At 39.0% G+C, this 17,405-nt stretch overlaps 1 protein-coding gene across 1 annotated transcript in view; it reads right to left on the bottom strand.

Moving 5' to 3' along the window:
* Positions 1 to 16,505, bottom strand: part of LOC140230918 (T-complex protein 1 subunit alpha-like) — a 47,205-nt gene extending 30,700 nt beyond the window's left edge. Inside the window, exons 1-3 of the mRNA XM_072311057.1 lie at positions 16,332 to 16,505; positions 15,233 to 15,318; positions 2,140 to 2,268 (exon numbers count right to left, since the gene is read on the bottom strand). Coding sequence (XP_072167158.1) covers positions 2,140 to 2,268; positions 15,233 to 15,318; positions 16,332 to 16,401 — 285 coding nt within the window. The 5' untranslated portion in view covers positions 16,402 to 16,505. The remainder of the gene's footprint in view (positions 1 to 2,139; positions 2,269 to 15,232; positions 15,319 to 16,331) is intronic.
* Positions 16,506 to 17,405: the final 900 nt, after the last annotated feature.

Genomic DNA, 17,405 nt, shown 5'->3' with positions numbered 1-17,405 from the left:
TGTAGTGTGTATGAAGGGGTTCTGTGTCGTTCTGCCTTGGAAAAGGTGAAGCTTTTATTTTTGTCATGGCTGTTTCACTAGTAGCCCTAGGTGATAACATGAGACCGATATCACTTGAATTATACCCTTTCATAGAATCAAAAAATTTTGAAATCCCTATCCTAAATGTCATCACTTCATATTTTACTATTTTGACTTGAAGGCATTGTATAGTTTTGGTTGAGACCTAACTTGAGGTTTATAACATTTTTGGTGAGATGAGAAAACATTTATGAAATATGAAAGAACATGTAATGCCAAGAGGAATTCAACGTTTATTTGATGAAAATTGGATTTGAAATGGCGGAGATATCCAAAACAGAGCGATCCTAACAAAAGGTGGGACCCACCTTTATTACACTCGCTTTGTTTTACTTTGTTTTTGGATGTCACAGCCATTCCAAAACTGATTTTCATCAAATAAACTGAATTCCTCTAAGAGTTGTATGGTCTGTACTTTTTAATAGGTTGTTTCTTGGTATCTCACAAAAAGTTAAAAGCCCAATTCTCATCTCCACTAATACTATACTATCCGTTGAAATAAAAAAAAAAAGGAAATTGACCTGTGTGTATGTTTTTTTCATTGCACACGGCGACCTCTACTACAGTCCTACATACACAGATTATACACAATTATACTCAAAGTTTAAGGCAATGCATAGATATGGGGGGAATTGTGAAATTTGAAGAATTTCACCTTGACCTTAAACCTTAAGCATGTGCCTCCAAAAGCTGATAGGCACAACTTCGTACCCTCATATGCAAAGTTTCATTGGGATACCTCAAATGATTTATAAGTTACATTGCCAACAAAGTTGATGAAGGACAGACGGAAGGATGGATGGACAACCCGAAAACATAATGTCTCCTGTGACACTTCATGGCGGAAACATGCATAACCAGGCAGCAGTAGAAATGATGCTTGTTGACAAAATTCTGAAAAGTGATGAAACTTTTGAGCATAATGAAATCCTTCCACATATATTTTTTTTTTTTTTTTTTTTTTTTTTGGCCAAACTTGGGGTATGGCCTATGCAGAAGTGCGGCCAACAATTAGGGTAATTTTATTTTGAAAATTATAAGAAACAATTTATAAATTAAATAGAATAAATGTGATGTAAAAGGGATAGTATATTTTTGGTTGAGCCTTAACTTCAGGTTTCTAACATTCTTGATGAGATACTAAGAAACTTCTTATAAATGATTCGTGAAAGAACATGCAATTCCAAGAGGAATTCAAGGTTTATTTGATCAAATTTGGCTTTGAAATGGCTGAGATATACTCCAAAACAGAGAGATCCTCATGAAAGGTGGGACCCACCTTTTATTACAATCACTTTGCTTTCCTTTTTTTTTTTTTTTCGTCTCGGCCATTCCAAAACTGATTTTCATCATATAAACCACGAGTTCCTCTTAAAATGGTATGCTCTGTACTATTTCATAAGTGGTTTCCAGGTATCTCGCAAAAAGTGAAAAGCACAATCCTTATCTTCACCAATACTATACTATCCCTTTAAAGGTAGGGGATACCTTTTACAGACCTCCCAAAATGCAGCAAAACATTAAATATGAACCTCAGGGGACTTGCTTAGGCCACTGCTTAGAAATACGGAATCAACAGTTATCTAAAATTTGAATAATGCACAAAACTCAACTACTCAGTAGTTCTGTGTGTCAGCCACACTTAAGCCTTTTTGTTGCATTCTTCTGTATTTGTGATCTATAAACACAAATCTAAAAGTACAAGAGCTGATGTAATAACATATAGAGTGTGTGGCAAGAATGTAAATAGAAATGTTTGTAAGTGTTGATGAACTTTCTTCACAAAATATACATGATGGACACACATGCAGTACATGGGTCTGCAAAGGTAGCCTAGTAATGTACTGGAATTTACGGTGAGCCCCGAAAACAATTCAATTCAAAATCTAACGGTCAGAAAGATGTACTAAATGTTACCTTCCACTTTCAATACTTTCTGGGAGTTTCTAAAATGATACTCTCTTCAACATACCACTGTATTTATACAACTCTTCATTTAAGGCGTGCAAATAGGATTCCCTACCTTTAAGCAGGAGCCAAACAAACCATAAAACTTACTACTGAAGTAGTACCATCTCCAACCTCCTGGTCTTGTAGATCAGCCAGTTCAACAAGGACCTTGGCAGCTGGGTGTTCCACCTCAAGGAGCTTTAGAATTGTTGCCCCATCGTTTGTAACTGTAACATCCTGAAGATTATGCAATATGGGATATCAATATTACAGCTCCTCTAATTTATACAAGTTAATTACATAACGCTGCAAATTACACAAAATTCTAACTCTTCTGGTTCTCTATCATCCATGCTGTCAAATGAAATCAAATAAATATGTTGAATGATTGTCTCTGCTATTATCAATGCTGTAAAACAAAATCACATACATTGAATGATTGTCTATGCTGCATTTTTTTTTTCTCCCATGATTGATTTCATTCAAATCATTCATGAATCAACCCATTCTGGGTTGATTCAAAAGAATATAGGCCCGTTTCACAGTTAGGTGCCACTTTTTGTCAACCTAGGTGTCAAAATTTCAAGTTCTGTTTTGGAGATAGAATGTCATGATTTTTTATTCCTAAGAATGTGAATTTAATGGAAAATGTAATGCCTGAGCTTAATTATTATTGCAATATTTGATACCATGAATGATTCTATTGGAGATGAAGGTAATTTTGCTGAAAGATAGTGCTATAATGTCATGGATAGAGCTGAAACACTATGTGTCCAACAGGTAATTTGAAACTGTAACATGATTAAGTGATATTTAAGCAAACTTGGTGCCAGATTTTGTGTTCTTATTTGGATTTATTGGAAAATTGTACCACTTTGAAGGAAAAATATAGTGTAAAATAGAGTATATGCAGGGCTGCACACTGGCGCCGGTCCGACGGTCAAAGACCGGTAAAATTCACTGTCGGACCGGTAACTTTTCAGGAAATCCACAAGTTACCGGTCCGACATGACCAGTAAAAAAAACCATTGGTGGGGTCAGTAGAAAGAAAAATAGCAGCCCCGATCAGGGAGAAACAGAATGCAAGATATCGCACTGTTCAACAAGTTTTACGCAAGTTTTCGTTTATGTCTACCGGTGCACTTTGTACAGTAAACATACATTAGTTTTGAGCACTAGCAGTCGACCAGTTATTCGCCCTCGCGCTTGCGCATTTGGCGCTGCTCACGCACTGCCATGCAATGCAATACATGCAGAGCATGTACAGTGTAACTGCTTTTCGTTTGCTTGCGATCGGCGGTCATGCCAGACAAGAAGCATTGATAGAAGCGCACGCATTTCTGGTTCATTTTACTCATGATTTTTTAACGCAAGATCGATCCGATCCCGGCTTCGCAGCAGCGTGGCAGTTTTGTTAGAACTAATTTACTTGTGTCGATTTTTAGAAAAAGTAAAAACACATTCGATATTCAGCGATACAGTAAATGAATCTGATTGCGTTCATTTTCATTTTACACAGTCATTTCACAAATGAATATTTTCATTCGCTCAGAATGGTCTCATAATGAAGATAGGCGCAAAAAGGATCACGAAATCGGCTCTTCCGTGTACTTTTTAAGAACGCATGCACAAAATGTGAAGAGATAATACTAGGGAGGAAAAAAAATCATGAAATCATGGCAGTCCCGCTTACATATTTGAGGTAGAAATCGTCCCAAAAAGGATCATGAATTCGACCGGCCGCGTTGTATCTTTCAAAAGCTTATGTACGAAATGCGAAGAGATTATAGAGGAGAGAGAGAAAAAAAATAAAGGACACATTTTGGTGAGTGCATCATAAAAGATTACAGCCGAATAACAATTCATGAAATCAACGCAATCCCGTTGAAATTTGAGGAAATAATAGGCGCAAAAAGGATCTTGAATTCAGTCCTGCATGCCGTGTTGGTTATCAAAAACGCATGCACAAATGCGACGAGATTATCGGGAGAAAAATAAAAAAACACATTTTACCCTTCTGGTGCGTGCATCATAAAAGATTACATCTGAAGTGATTCATGAAATCGCCACAATCCCGCTAATATTTGAGGTAGAAATAGGCGCAAAAAGGATCGTGAATTCGGCCGTGTCGTATACCTTTTAAGAACGCATGTACGAAATGGGAAAAGATTAGCGGGAGAAAAATAAAGGACACATTTTCACCCCTTTTGGCGCTTGCATCATATAGATTACAGCCGAATAGTAATTCATGAAAATTTCGCAACCCCGTTGGAATTTGAGTAAACAATAATAGGCGCAAAAAGAATATCGAATTCGGCCCTGCATGCAATGTATAATTTTGAAAACGCATGCACAAATGCGAAGAAATTATCGGGAGAAAAATAAAGAACGCATTTTCAACCCTTCTGGTGAATGTATCACAAAAGATTACAGCCGAAATAATTAATGACATATCGCAATCTCGCTGATATTTGATGTAGAAATAGGCGCTAAAAGGATCGTGAATTCGGCCGTGACGTATAGGCATGTACGCAATGCGAAGTGATTATTGGGTGAAAAATACAGGACACATTTTCAAACCCTTTTGGCCCGTGCATCATAAAGATTAGAGCCGAATAATAATTCATAAAATCATCGCAATCCCGTTGAAGTTTGAGGAAACGATAGGCGCAAAAGAATCATGATTTTTGGCCGTGTCGTGTATCTTTTAAGAACGCATTTACGAAATGCGAAGAGTTTATCGGGGAAAAATAAAGGACACATTTTCAACCCCTTTTGGCGCGTGTATCATAAAAGATTGCATCCGAAGTCATACATGAAATCATCGCAATCCCGCTGATATTTGAGGTAGAAATAAACGCAAAAAGGAGCGTGAATTCGGCCGTGTCGTATATCTTTCAAGAACGCATGTACGGAATGCGAAGAGATTATGGGGAGAAAAATAGAGAACGCATTTTCAATCATTCTAGCTAGTCCGTGCATCACAAAAGATTACATCTGAAGTAATTCATGAAATTGCCACAATTCGGCTGATATTTAATGTAGAAGTAGGCGATAAAAGGATCGTGAATTCAGCCGTGTCGTATACGCATGTACGAAATGCGAAGAGATTATTGGGAGAAAAATACAGGACACATTTTCAACCCCTTTTGGCCCGTGCATCATAAAGATTACAGCCGAATAATAATTCATGAAATCATCGCAATCCCGTTGACGTTTGAGGAAACAATAGGCGCAAAAAGAATCATGATTTTTGGCCATGACGTATATATTTTAAGCACGCATTTACGAAATGCGAAGAGTTTATCCGGGAAAAATAAAGGACACATTTTCAACCCATTTTGGCGCGTTATCATAAAAGATTACAGCCGAAGTTATTCATAAAATCATCGCAATCCCGCTGATGTTTTAGGTAGAAATAGGCGCAAAAAGGATCGTGAATTCGGCCGTGTCGTATACCTTTCAAGAACGCATGTACGGAATGCGAAGAGATTATGGGGAGAAAAATAAAGAACGCATTTTCAACCATTCTCGCCGGTGCGTGCATTACAAAAAGTTACATCCGAAGTAATTCATGAAATCGCCACAATTCCGCTGATATTTGAGGTAGAAATAGGCGCAAAAAGTATCATGAAATCGGCCATGTGGTGCATCGTTTTACGAACGCACTTACGAAATTCGAAGAGTTTATCGGGAAAAATAAAGGACACATTTTCAACCTCTTTCGGCGCTTACATCATAAAAGATTACAGCCGAAGTAATTTATGAAATCGTCACAATCCCGCTGATATTTGAGGTAGAAATAGGCGCAAAAAGTATCATGAATTCGGCCATGTGGTGCATCTTTTTTTAAGAACGCACTTACGAAATTCGAAGAGTTTATCGGGAAAAATAAAGGACACATTTTCAACCTCTTTTGGCGCTTGCATCTGAAAATAATACAGCCGAAGTAATTTATGAAATCGTCACAATCCCGCTAATATTTGAGGTGGAAATGGGCGCAAAAAGGATTGCGAATTCGGCCCTGCATGTCGTGTACCTTTCAAGAACGCATGCACAAATGCGAATAGATTATCGGGAGAAAAATAAAGAACCCCTTGTAGCGCGTGCATCAGAAAATATCACAGCTAAAATAATTCATTAAATCGTCGCAATCCAACTGACCACCAAGAGCAGGTTACGCAGCAAGTTCGTGCGCCGATGTTTAGAAAAAGTCACAAACGCATTTGATACAATCTGATTTTGTTCATTATCATTTTACACTGTAATTCACAAACAAACATTCCATTTTTTCCTATCTTTTTTTTTATTTCTTGTGCAATTAATAATGCAAGTTTAAAAAAAAAATAATATTAATCTGTAAAATGTACATGGGTAAGGGGGTACGTCCATAAAAAAAAAACAAGAAAATAAGTTTGCAAGTCATTTAATGTTTTTTTAGGTTGTCGTTGTTGACCGGTAAATTTTCTGTTCGGACCGGTAAAAAATGGTAAAACGGGGCATTTACCAGTCCGACAGAGACAGGTTGGACCGGCAGAAAAAATGGGTTAGTGTGCAGCCCTGGTATATGACTTCAAAAAGTTTCTGTTGTTTTACACTTCCTCCTTCAGGATGTGTAATATTTCATGGAGATAATACTTATGTTGGGGCACATACACACACTTAATACTAACATTGTGAGTGTCCATCTTTTTACATTTAAAATTTCAGCTGGAACATATGGTGGATGTGACAAATAACAGATGTGAACGGACATTTTACACCTTGACCAATAAACAACAGAAATAAGGCAAATGATTACCCAAAGAATAGTCAGCACAAGTCAGTTCACACTAAAAAACAAATTGTTTTACAAGAAAGTATTGTTTCCAGCATAAATGACATCAGTAAGAGCCAATAGTGGCGGATGTGACATGTGAACGGAACACCAATTTCCTTGGTACGGTTGTATTTTGTTTTGTACACACCTTGCATATAACAAATGATTTTGCATGCAAAACCACCGAGAATACTATATTCTATAAATTCACAACTCACTGCTGATAAGGCCTCATGTGCTGTAAAAGTTATGAATGCCTGAAATCCCATATGGTGGATGTGACGGATTGAAGATGTGAACAGACATTTTCAGTCTTCTCAAATTTATACTTGATAGTAATAGTTCAAACCATTATTGAAATTCTTATCAGCTTACATACACTGTACGATCAAAGTATAAGGTTTTTTTTTTTTTTAGCTGACAACATACAGTACACTATGTTCACTGGACTCTGAATGTTTTCCAGAGTAAATTGGATCCAACATGGTGGACATGATGCTGAAATTTAGAACAGAATTCCAAATATTCGTCTTTATCATCAACTGGTAATTGTTAAGCAGTAGGGCCTACTCTGTTTGCAAGAACCACATAGAACAGTCTTTTTGTCCCCGCCGAACGAGTTCGAGCAGGGGACTATGAAACGGGCTCCGTACGTGTGTGTGTCCGTGTGTCCGTCCGTCCGTCCGTCCGTGTGTCCGTTCGTCCGTGTGTCCGTGTGTGCGTCCGTGTGTGATCAAAATGTTCAAAATGCTACTCCTTCGCCATTTCTAACCCGATTTTGATTCTGTTTGCTTTATATGATAGCACTACATGGGAGCTTTGAAACTTCTATACAGAATTTCAGTTGTGACCTTTGACCTTGACCTTTGACCTATATTGTACATTTTGCTTCAAAATGCTACTCCTTCGCCATTTCTAACCCGATTTTGATTCCGTTTGCCTTATATGATGGCACTAGGTGAGGGCTTCAAAACTTCTACACAGAATTTTGACCTTTGACTTCTTTGACCTTTGACCTTGATTTTTGACCTATATTGTACATTGCCTACAAAATGCTACTCCTTCGCCATTTGTAACCCGATTTTGATTCCGTTTGCTTTATGTGATGGCACTAGGTGAGGGCTTCAAAACTTCTACACAGAATTTTGACCTTTGACTTCTTTGACCTTTGACCTTGATTTTTGACCTGTATTGTACATTTTCCTACCAAATGCTACTCCCTCGCCATTTCTAACCCGATTTCGATTCCGTTTGCTTTATGTGATGGCACTAGGTGAGGGCTTCAAAACTTCTACACAGAATTTTGACCTTTGACTTCTTTGACCTTTGACCTTGATTTTTTTACCTATATTGTACATTGGCTACAAAATGCTACTCCTTCGCCATTTCTAACCCGATTTCGATTCCGTTTGCTTTATGTGATGGCACTAGGTGAGGGCTTCAAAACTTCTACATAGAATTTTGACCTTTGACCTCTTTGACCTTTGACCTTCATCTTTTTACCTATATTGTACATTTTGCTACTGAATGCTACTTCCGGCGGGGACATATATTACGCACCGCGTAATTTCTACTTTTCCTTGTTTTTTTTAGAACACAAATCATTGCACACAAGCGTCCACATATTTTCAAGTTACAATGTATGAATGCAAGAAACTCCTTGTGGATGTGACAAAATGAGATATGAACAGACATTTTTTTACCCGCAATTGATGTGCAATTGTGGCATCCTTATTCATTAACCAGTCAAATCATAATGTCTTTGTTAAAGCAACTATTCATTCAAGTTTTTTTTTTCACAGTTAATGATATCCAATGTGGTGGATGTGACATATTTGTTGTGATCAGAATCCCAAATAAATGCAAAATCTTGCTGAAAGTGTTTTCCCAGAGAATTAAAAGGAAAAGGTAGGCCTTCAAGTACTGTGAGTCTTAGTCTTAACGTACGTAAGTTAATTGTCCACCTATAGTTTCTGCCTGTGATGAACCTAGAAGTGAAAACCTACATGTAGTATAAGGACCAATCCAATTTACACTAATCTTCATTATACATGTAATAGATAAAATGCAGATTATGCGGTCATGGCCCTGTTTTCATTACATGCATTGGAAATCTATAGTACAGGCTAAAGCTACACTAACACTCTAATACATCACCTACCAGGATTCCCCAAGAAACTTTGTCATGTTGGGTAAAAATCACATTTCTAATTTGCCTTAGTTTGTGAACATGTGAACTCACAGGATAAACTTTCATACTTATTGACAAACTGAACTTATACAATTGTGTTCTGAAAAAAAAAACACAAAAAATCTCCTCCTTCGTTGTATGCCACCCTTCCACCTCTTCTACTTGTACATCATCACCAATATGAGCCATTCTTTCCTAATGACTGTTCATTTTTTTTTTCATGTTTTTAATAACAAGTCTTATTTCACTTTTTTGGCTTTATGAGGCTGTTTCAGCAGGGGGCACTGGGCATGCAGTATTTCCCAAAGGTTGTTTCTTTCTTGGTCATGTCTTTATAGGGTTGTGTGTGCAAATACCAATTACATCTCCCCCCCCCCCCCAAAAAAAAAAAAAAAAAAATATTCAAAGGCATTTAACTAAATTATCACCTCTTTTACCAAAACCTCTTCTAATCGTGCAGACATAGCTCTGATTGTTTCATTAAAAACTGACAGTATAGACCTTGATCACAAAATCAATCTGATCTGTAATAAGGGTTACCACAGTGTTCAAGTTTGCCCATGCACCTGCATTCATTTTACCTGACCAACAAAAAAAAAAAAAATGGACCCCCCCCCCCAAAAAAAAAAAAAAAAATATTAGCATTTTTCAGGAAAAGTAAGGGATTCTGAAGAAAGTTACTAGGGGCCTCTTTAGCTTCAACCAGATCCTATCCTGTGTTACTACAGAAAAAGCTTGGGACATACAAAGTAGACTTGTTCAACCAAATGGCCGATTTGAGGAGCAAATTGTTAATTTTCATAATATGTAGATAACTAAGACAAAAAAACTGGTTTGAATTAAAAATAGCGATTTTAAAAAGTACAGTGTACTACATTTTTTTCTTAGGAAAACTGACAAAATGAGGCTTTTTTAATACTTTGTCATCCTCAAAATAAGAAAAGATAGATAAAAATTGGCATTGCCAGGTTGGGTAGGAATAGATGAAAAATGTGATTCTAAATTCAGATCATGACTGTTGGCGGCCAATCAACGAGGAGAGAACGAGTACACCGGAAGCGGAAAGACACAATCTTAGGTAAAAATGCGTCGAGCGAAGATTTTAATGGACGTGCGCATGTTGTGCCACCCAAGCGAGTACATGATCAAAGGCCTGGCACGAGTACTGGCGCCTATCCGTGGCCAGCACAGCGCTAGGTAGGTACACGTACGCGCACGCTAGCGCTGTGCAAAATATGGGCCGCAGCGAAAGTGCCCGAGTCCCAGAAGTGCACTAAATCTTGACGAAAAAGCCACATCCGGGTACTGTTTTTGTGTATTGGCAATAGGGAGAACTGAATTGCTTCAAAACCGAGAGAGTAGTTCAGTCAACAACATTTTGTGTGATTTTCATAAGAATTTGCCATTGCCATGGCAATGCATGATGGGATAAAGACAAAAAAGATGTCTTGCACATTTACCCATGATAGTGGTCACACATGCTAAATTCTAGGTCAGGTGCTCAAAAAATGAGAGAGTATGTTGTAGTTTGAACCACAAGCTTTGCACCTGACCACCCAACTGTGTGGCCACCTGACCTCAGAGTGATTCCCATGTACTGTATTCACTGGCGATAAGGCCGCAGCGCCTGATAAGCTGCATCCTGACTTTTGTGATGAAAAACAGGGGGGAAAAAATCTCAAGGAGTTTTGTTATGATCAAAACTTAATTACTTCTCTTATACGCTTAGAAACTTTATTTTTCCAACTCTCCATGGGCATTCTAACAGTAATTTATGTTTGTTTTATATTAATTTTTTTCTGGTTGAAGCAAACTTTGTGTCAGGATTTTGAATGATATTTCTGTGTGTAGGACCTATGTAAAGAATGGCTAAGCATGTGACTGTGTCCATTCACACACACTTTTTTTTCAATAGCCTAGTACCAGTGTCTTCATTCACACTGGATCCTTTTCAAATAGCCGAGTACATGAGATAGTGCTATTGTGTGATGTGTGCAGGATTGCAATCGCCGCAATGGCTATGCACACCAATTTGCAATCACGCTACCGTAAAGTTCCGTGTATAAGACGCACCCCTACTTTTGGACCTAAAATAAAAAGGAAAAAAAAACACGAAAATTTCCACGCAAATATTGCGTGTGTCATACATATTATTTCAGCTCAAAATTTCCCTAGAATGCAGCATATATTTGCTCTATTTTTCGTTTCCTTTTATACTTTCTTTTAATGGTATTCATCGGACATCGGCAAAATATGGAAGACGCAAAATGCGAGACTTGTCTCGCTACTCACTTGCTATTGTTTCGCCTTTCAATCGTGGTGCATGTGTCATGCATAGCATACTCATGAGTGTACAGTACGATCTTTGCTGTCATACATAGCAGAGGGTGTCTCGCATATTGACACATGTCAGACTGGAAGGTTCATCACGAAAAATAAGAAAAACATCAACAAGTGTAGCAGAGGGATCATACGGCGAGACGTACGGTGCGTACGGTATTACACTCACTGTTGTTTCGCCCGGAGGGATAACCAGTAACATTTGTGTGTCTCTTGTACCATGCTTGTATGCACAGTGCTAGCCTTTTGCAAAAGGCAGCTCGCTATAATTTCAGCACACGCACACAGAGAGCAATGGACTTGCACTCACAGCGCGCAACGGGCAAGCGCGCTCCGATCCGATCGCTGTGTGCACGCGAGTCCATTGCAAAAGCCTCTCTGCAGCTGCTGCCTTTGCCAAAGGCTTGTTAGCTAGCTAGCTAGCTACAGTGTAGCTATGCTATCCTACATTGTAGCTGGCCTCGTGAAATGAAGAGCAAACGAACGACATGGATATGCATGCATGCTTCACACATCGTTCATATTTACGGTGACATAGTGTCGATCCTACTCCGTATTTTACAGCTTTTGTCTATGGCCATATTGATACTAGTACATTGATAAGTTTTACGGTATCGGTAATTTAGTAATGATACCTGTACATCGCGTATTCCAGCTACTAGGTTGGCTGTTGGTAGCTTGGTAGACTGACATCGGTAGCATACAGCAGTGCTGTTACAGCTGTTGTCTATGGCCAGATTGATACATCGTTACTGCACAAGGCCGATGTAAGTTTATGTCGTATTTGCAGCTTTTGTGTGTGTCCAGATTGAAAGATCGCTCATTTATCCATAAGTTTTAGTGATTGCTTACCTTCCAAACGTCGATGGGCATACATGGCCCCAAGTTGGCCTTATAAAATTGGGTGTACATGACAGATTTTTTTCCGTGATTCGACTGTACCCGTGTATACGACACACCCCCGATTTTCAATGTTTTTCGACGAAAAAATAGTGCATCTTATACACGGAACTTTACGGTATGCTTTCTTGTACACTTTTGTTGAACTGGCACCAGCGACAGTGATAAGTACTGTAGGTAGGTAATGAAAATATAAATTTTGATGTCATTTGACTGCAGAACAGAGCATTGTCTGTAAGATGGACTAATTCAGTGGTTCATATTGCATTGCTCATTGGCACATGGCATAGTCCCATACAAAATGTGTGTTGGCTAGGCAGCTGATTCTCTGGGGAAAGACAATCATTTGCTTGTGCTAGCGTATATGTGACCCGCTACAACAAAAAGGTCCTAAAGTCGCGCACGGTCGAAGACGTGAAAATCGAGTTTGAAGTCAGAGCATTAAAATTGGTCAAAACTTAGGATTTTCTGATTTTGATATATTATTGGAGTCTAACATGTCTTCTATCATCTGTCGAAATTTTGAAGCAAAATGATCAAAGGAAAGACCACAAAATAGCGTTTTTCTGAGCCATGTTTTTTGGCGTTTCAACGAAGCAGAAACTGGTTCGAAAATTTGGATTGAGCGCCACAGATAGGTTCCGCCCCTAACAACGACCAGAGTGATCTCATTGGTCAGTTTGCTGCTTGCTGCTAACCGAAGCGTGAAGCTCGCACACTGCCCAGTCGACTGGTGCGTGCGGGCGGGGTGCGCTATGCTCAGCCGCTTCTCACATCCTGGTCACTGATTGGTTGGTGAGGAGACCGCCGACGCTGATGTGCTTGAATCATAGAGCTGTATTTACATATCGCTAGAGGGCGTACTCATTTAAATCGCTGTGATCGCATGGAGAGCTCGCCGCCATTACTAAGAGTGGCAAGTGAGAGTGGCAAGTGCATGTATGCACGCACACTGCATCTGCCAAAATTGTGCATGCAGACGATATTGCCAGTGCGTACTTGGGCTTTAAATAATTTTGTATTTTGTATTACAGATTTTCTAACAGCCATTTATGATTTATGTCGAATAATTTGAGAATTAATATCCCATGACAAGATTAAATGCATAGAATGACTCTGTAGTACATGTATTCATATGTGTGATATGTTCAGGACTTTGTGTGTGTGAGAGAGAGAGAGAGTGTGTGTGTGTGTGTGTTTGTGTGTGCAGGCATATTCACTATGTCCCATTCAAATTATTGTATTCCTAATTAAGGTTGAGGTGGGGCCTTCAGTAAGTGTGTGTGTGTGTGTGTTTGTGTTTGTTATGGATGTGTATGTGTGTGTAGGCCTACTTGTGTTTGTTATGGATGTGTATGTTTGTGTGTAGGCCTACTTGTGTTTGTTATGGATGTGTTATGGATGTGTATGTGTGTGTATTTATGTTTGTTAGGTATGTGTGTGTGTGTGTACAAGTAATGATCCTTTGATCTCAAAATACACCAAATTCACTCTGAAGCTACCTTTTTTTTTCAAGTAGCCTAGCTACTTCTGTAAAAGTATGGCCTTTTCCTCTGATTTCAGCGATTTTGCTACCCTTTTCACATACGCGCATACATCGCCCGTCCATGAAAAACAACCCCTTTTACAGGCATTGTTTAATACAGGACTTGTAAGAGCAGTGTCCCCAGGGCTGGAGGTATTGGAGACCTGCCCCCCCCCCCCCCAAAAAAAAAAAAAAAAAAAAATTGTATGCCACCATGTGCCTCCCACCCCCACCCCCTGAAAAAAAAAAAAAAAATATGCTGAATAAAAAAATAATCACAGTAGCAGTTCAGGGTGCCCCCTACAAAATTGCGAGGCCCCCAGTGCCCCCTACTGGAGAAATCCTAGCTATGCCACTGATTCCCGCCCCGGGGGTTATCTCCAAGTCGCGTTCACCACTCGATCAATCAGAGCTAATTACACTGTAGCTGCGTAGCTGCACTTGAATGTCCGCGATGAACAATCAGCGCTCAGCGTATGAAAATTGATACACTACTGAGGAGATAATTATTTAGCTTTAATTTACATTAAAAATAGCAATTATATTGCGTAACGCGTGGTTTTGTGAATGAGATTATCAAATTATCACTCAAATCGTTGATTTTCATCGCGTATACGTCTTGCAAAGGAGCAAATCCGGCGTTGTCAACCCCGGTTGTCAACGCAACGGTATATGCTAATACACAAGCGATTCGCACTGTACTGAAGTTTTGCCACTCTTAGTAATGGCGGATCGTGCTCCACGCGATCACAGAGCCTTAACGTGCGCGCGTATGACGAGTCCGCACTCTAGTACGTATAATAGAGCTCTATGGCTTGAATGAACTCTTCGGGGGTTGCTAGGCCTTACCTTCTATTGTCCAGAGGTGAAAACTGACTTGCGTGTCCCTTGATCGCAATTGCGTCGAAAGGAAGACTTTTAGGGAGCTTTTCTCGAAACAGTGATTTTCCAGACGTCTCGACATGCTCTCTTTTAAACATCGATATCTCCGCAGCCGATTATTTTTATAAAATGTGTTAATATCAACTTAAAGCAGAAAGATTAGGGGATTATATCATGCAATTTTCAAATAATCGACCTCGTCCGACTTTAGGATCATTTTGTTGTAGCAGGTCACATATGCCTCGACTGACTTTACTGCTTTAATTTTGTGAAAATACATGTGTAGTGCCACTTTTTGGCCAGCAAATATGATACGTTATGTGGTGGTATAAGCTACAATATCAAGAATACTGCACAGAGGTAATAATGAATTTCTTATCACAACTACAGCTTATCATCACTTCAATTCCTGCCTTCCCCTTTAGCAACAACCTGAGCAATTCAAACATGTCAAACACTTTCATGCCACATGATCAACAGACATTTGAAAAACAAACAAGAAAAGAGCTACGGTACTACTTTAAGTGGTAGTTCTTTGACTTACCCCAACATCATCCACCAACATCTTGTCCAGGCCCACGGGTCCAAGGGAGCTCTTGACGATATTGGCTATGGCTGCTGCTGCCATGACTGCAGATTATCCGGCCAAAAATGGCGATAACAAGGTGAGGAAAATTTATTTTTTTTTTTTTTGAGGTAGTAGAGATACATTATTCCATCAATGATCAAAATGTGAATTCTGTCAACAGAACAACAATTCATTATTGTAGGAAAGTTGATCATATCACCGGATGCTTTTTTTTTTTCGTGGCTTTGAATTCCGTACTCAGAAGACAAAATTTTGGCCAAAAATAGCACAAGTTATTCACAAAGTCCTGAAAATGACAAAATCAGCAAAATTATGAAAATTATTCTAATATTCACTCCGTTTTTTGGAAAATAGACTTCAAATATACCCCTCTCCCAAAAGTTGTCTTTTCGCGCAGTGTAAAATCGCATTATAATTCCGGACACGATTTTTGTAATGAAATAAACGACGTTTTTCGCACCTTGTCCTTGCACCAGAATCACAATTCATCCCACGAATCCCCGTACACATTCTTACTGAGCGGACGACAAAGAAAAAGTTTGAGGACGATAGCTGCAAATTTCCGGTATCGAACAGTGAACTTGTGGTTCTAACGTTATTGGAATCTTCAGCATTTGATGACATAAATGGTATCCCGGAGTACCAAATAAAAATCAGCCATTTTGTTGAATTATTTATCTTTTTAAAAAGGTTGTACACTGGATTTCCAATAAGTGGAAATTATTCTGGTGCTGGAGCTACATTTGTAAGAGGCTTTTCACTAGAACCCTATCTCACTTAGGAATGTTAAAAAACATGAATCCCCACCCCAACCGGTACTGTAATTAAAATACAGTCCCTTTTAATGATATGAAATTTTTGTTGATTTTGTGATGGAGGGTCACATACATGTATGACATACAGTACCTGTCTAGTCTATGTTAAATGCTAAGTAGTGGAGTCTAACGACTACGTTAGATATGGATACTAAAAGTATTCTACATCTGTAATTAAATAGATTTCTAATGTCATTGTCATAACTATCCGCACTGAGGACATAGAGAAAGTGACTCACCGTTTTGGGTTCTCACGGTATCTCCCGACGTCCTCTCTCCACTTACTGTAAGGGGTTTAGAGGTAGACATGATACAGATCTGGACCCTGTTATCTTGTTTTCCTAAGAGATGTAGATAATGTAGGCCTAACGTTACAATGTTCGAAAGTCTCTTTCCTTTTCTACCTTACACTCGTAAGTCGTAGGCTTATTAGATATTCCTGACTAACTTGCAGAATTGCTTCGAGGATCGGGCTGTCGAGCGATATGATACACAGGCTCCTCAATCGGCAATTCGGTTGCGTTGCATGCCGGTTTCTGTTTAGGCAACATGTGGACGCGCGGTACGCGACGGCGATATACTACAAGTAACCGACCATTTACCATAGCGCATGGCTAGTTAGTTGTGGCTGTGTGCTGTGGTACGGTGCGTACATGCGGATGGGCGATCATGGGTGAGAGCCAAGAGCACAGCGAGCGGCGAGCTACTAGCGAGAGAGGGAGCGATGTGCCTCGCGAGCGCGGACCCGACACCGCGTGAGTTTCAAAGAGGTTCCATTTGCCTCGGCCCTAACCACTCGGACTTGACACATGTCACGCATAATATGGATGTATTATAGGTTGTGGCTTCGAATACAGAGTACACAAGGCAATCACATTCGTGTACACGTTATACACAAATTCGCATAATATTGTAATCTAAGAGTAATTACGATGTACATTACTTGTTTACTTTCGTTATTATAAGGCAATTAGGTCTAGTTTATTTTATTCTAGAAAATATTCGTAGTACACCGTAAATGCATTAATCACAACAATAATTACAATGAGAAACAATATGAGTTTAGACCAATGTAAAAAAAAAAAAAAAAAAATCTGGCGACTTGTCAACCATGCGTTTCAGAGGTGCTAACGTTAGAATTTTTGAAAAGGGAAGGTTCCTCGCTAACGGTTAATTAAAGGGATGATACAGTATTGGTGGAGATGAGAATTGGGCTTTTAACTTTTTGTGAGATACCAAGAAAACACTTTTGATAGAGTACAGAACATACTATTTTAAAAGGAATTCAAAGTTTATTAGAAGAAAATCGGGTT

This window comes from Diadema setosum, chromosome 7, assembly GCF_964275005.1.
Source record: "Diadema setosum chromosome 7, eeDiaSeto1, whole genome shotgun sequence".
Classification (NCBI taxonomy): domain Eukaryota; kingdom Metazoa; phylum Echinodermata; class Echinoidea; order Diadematoida; family Diadematidae; genus Diadema; species Diadema setosum.
The sequence above is the reverse complement of the archived record's forward strand: the minus strand, read 5'-3'. Positions and strand labels throughout refer to the sequence as shown.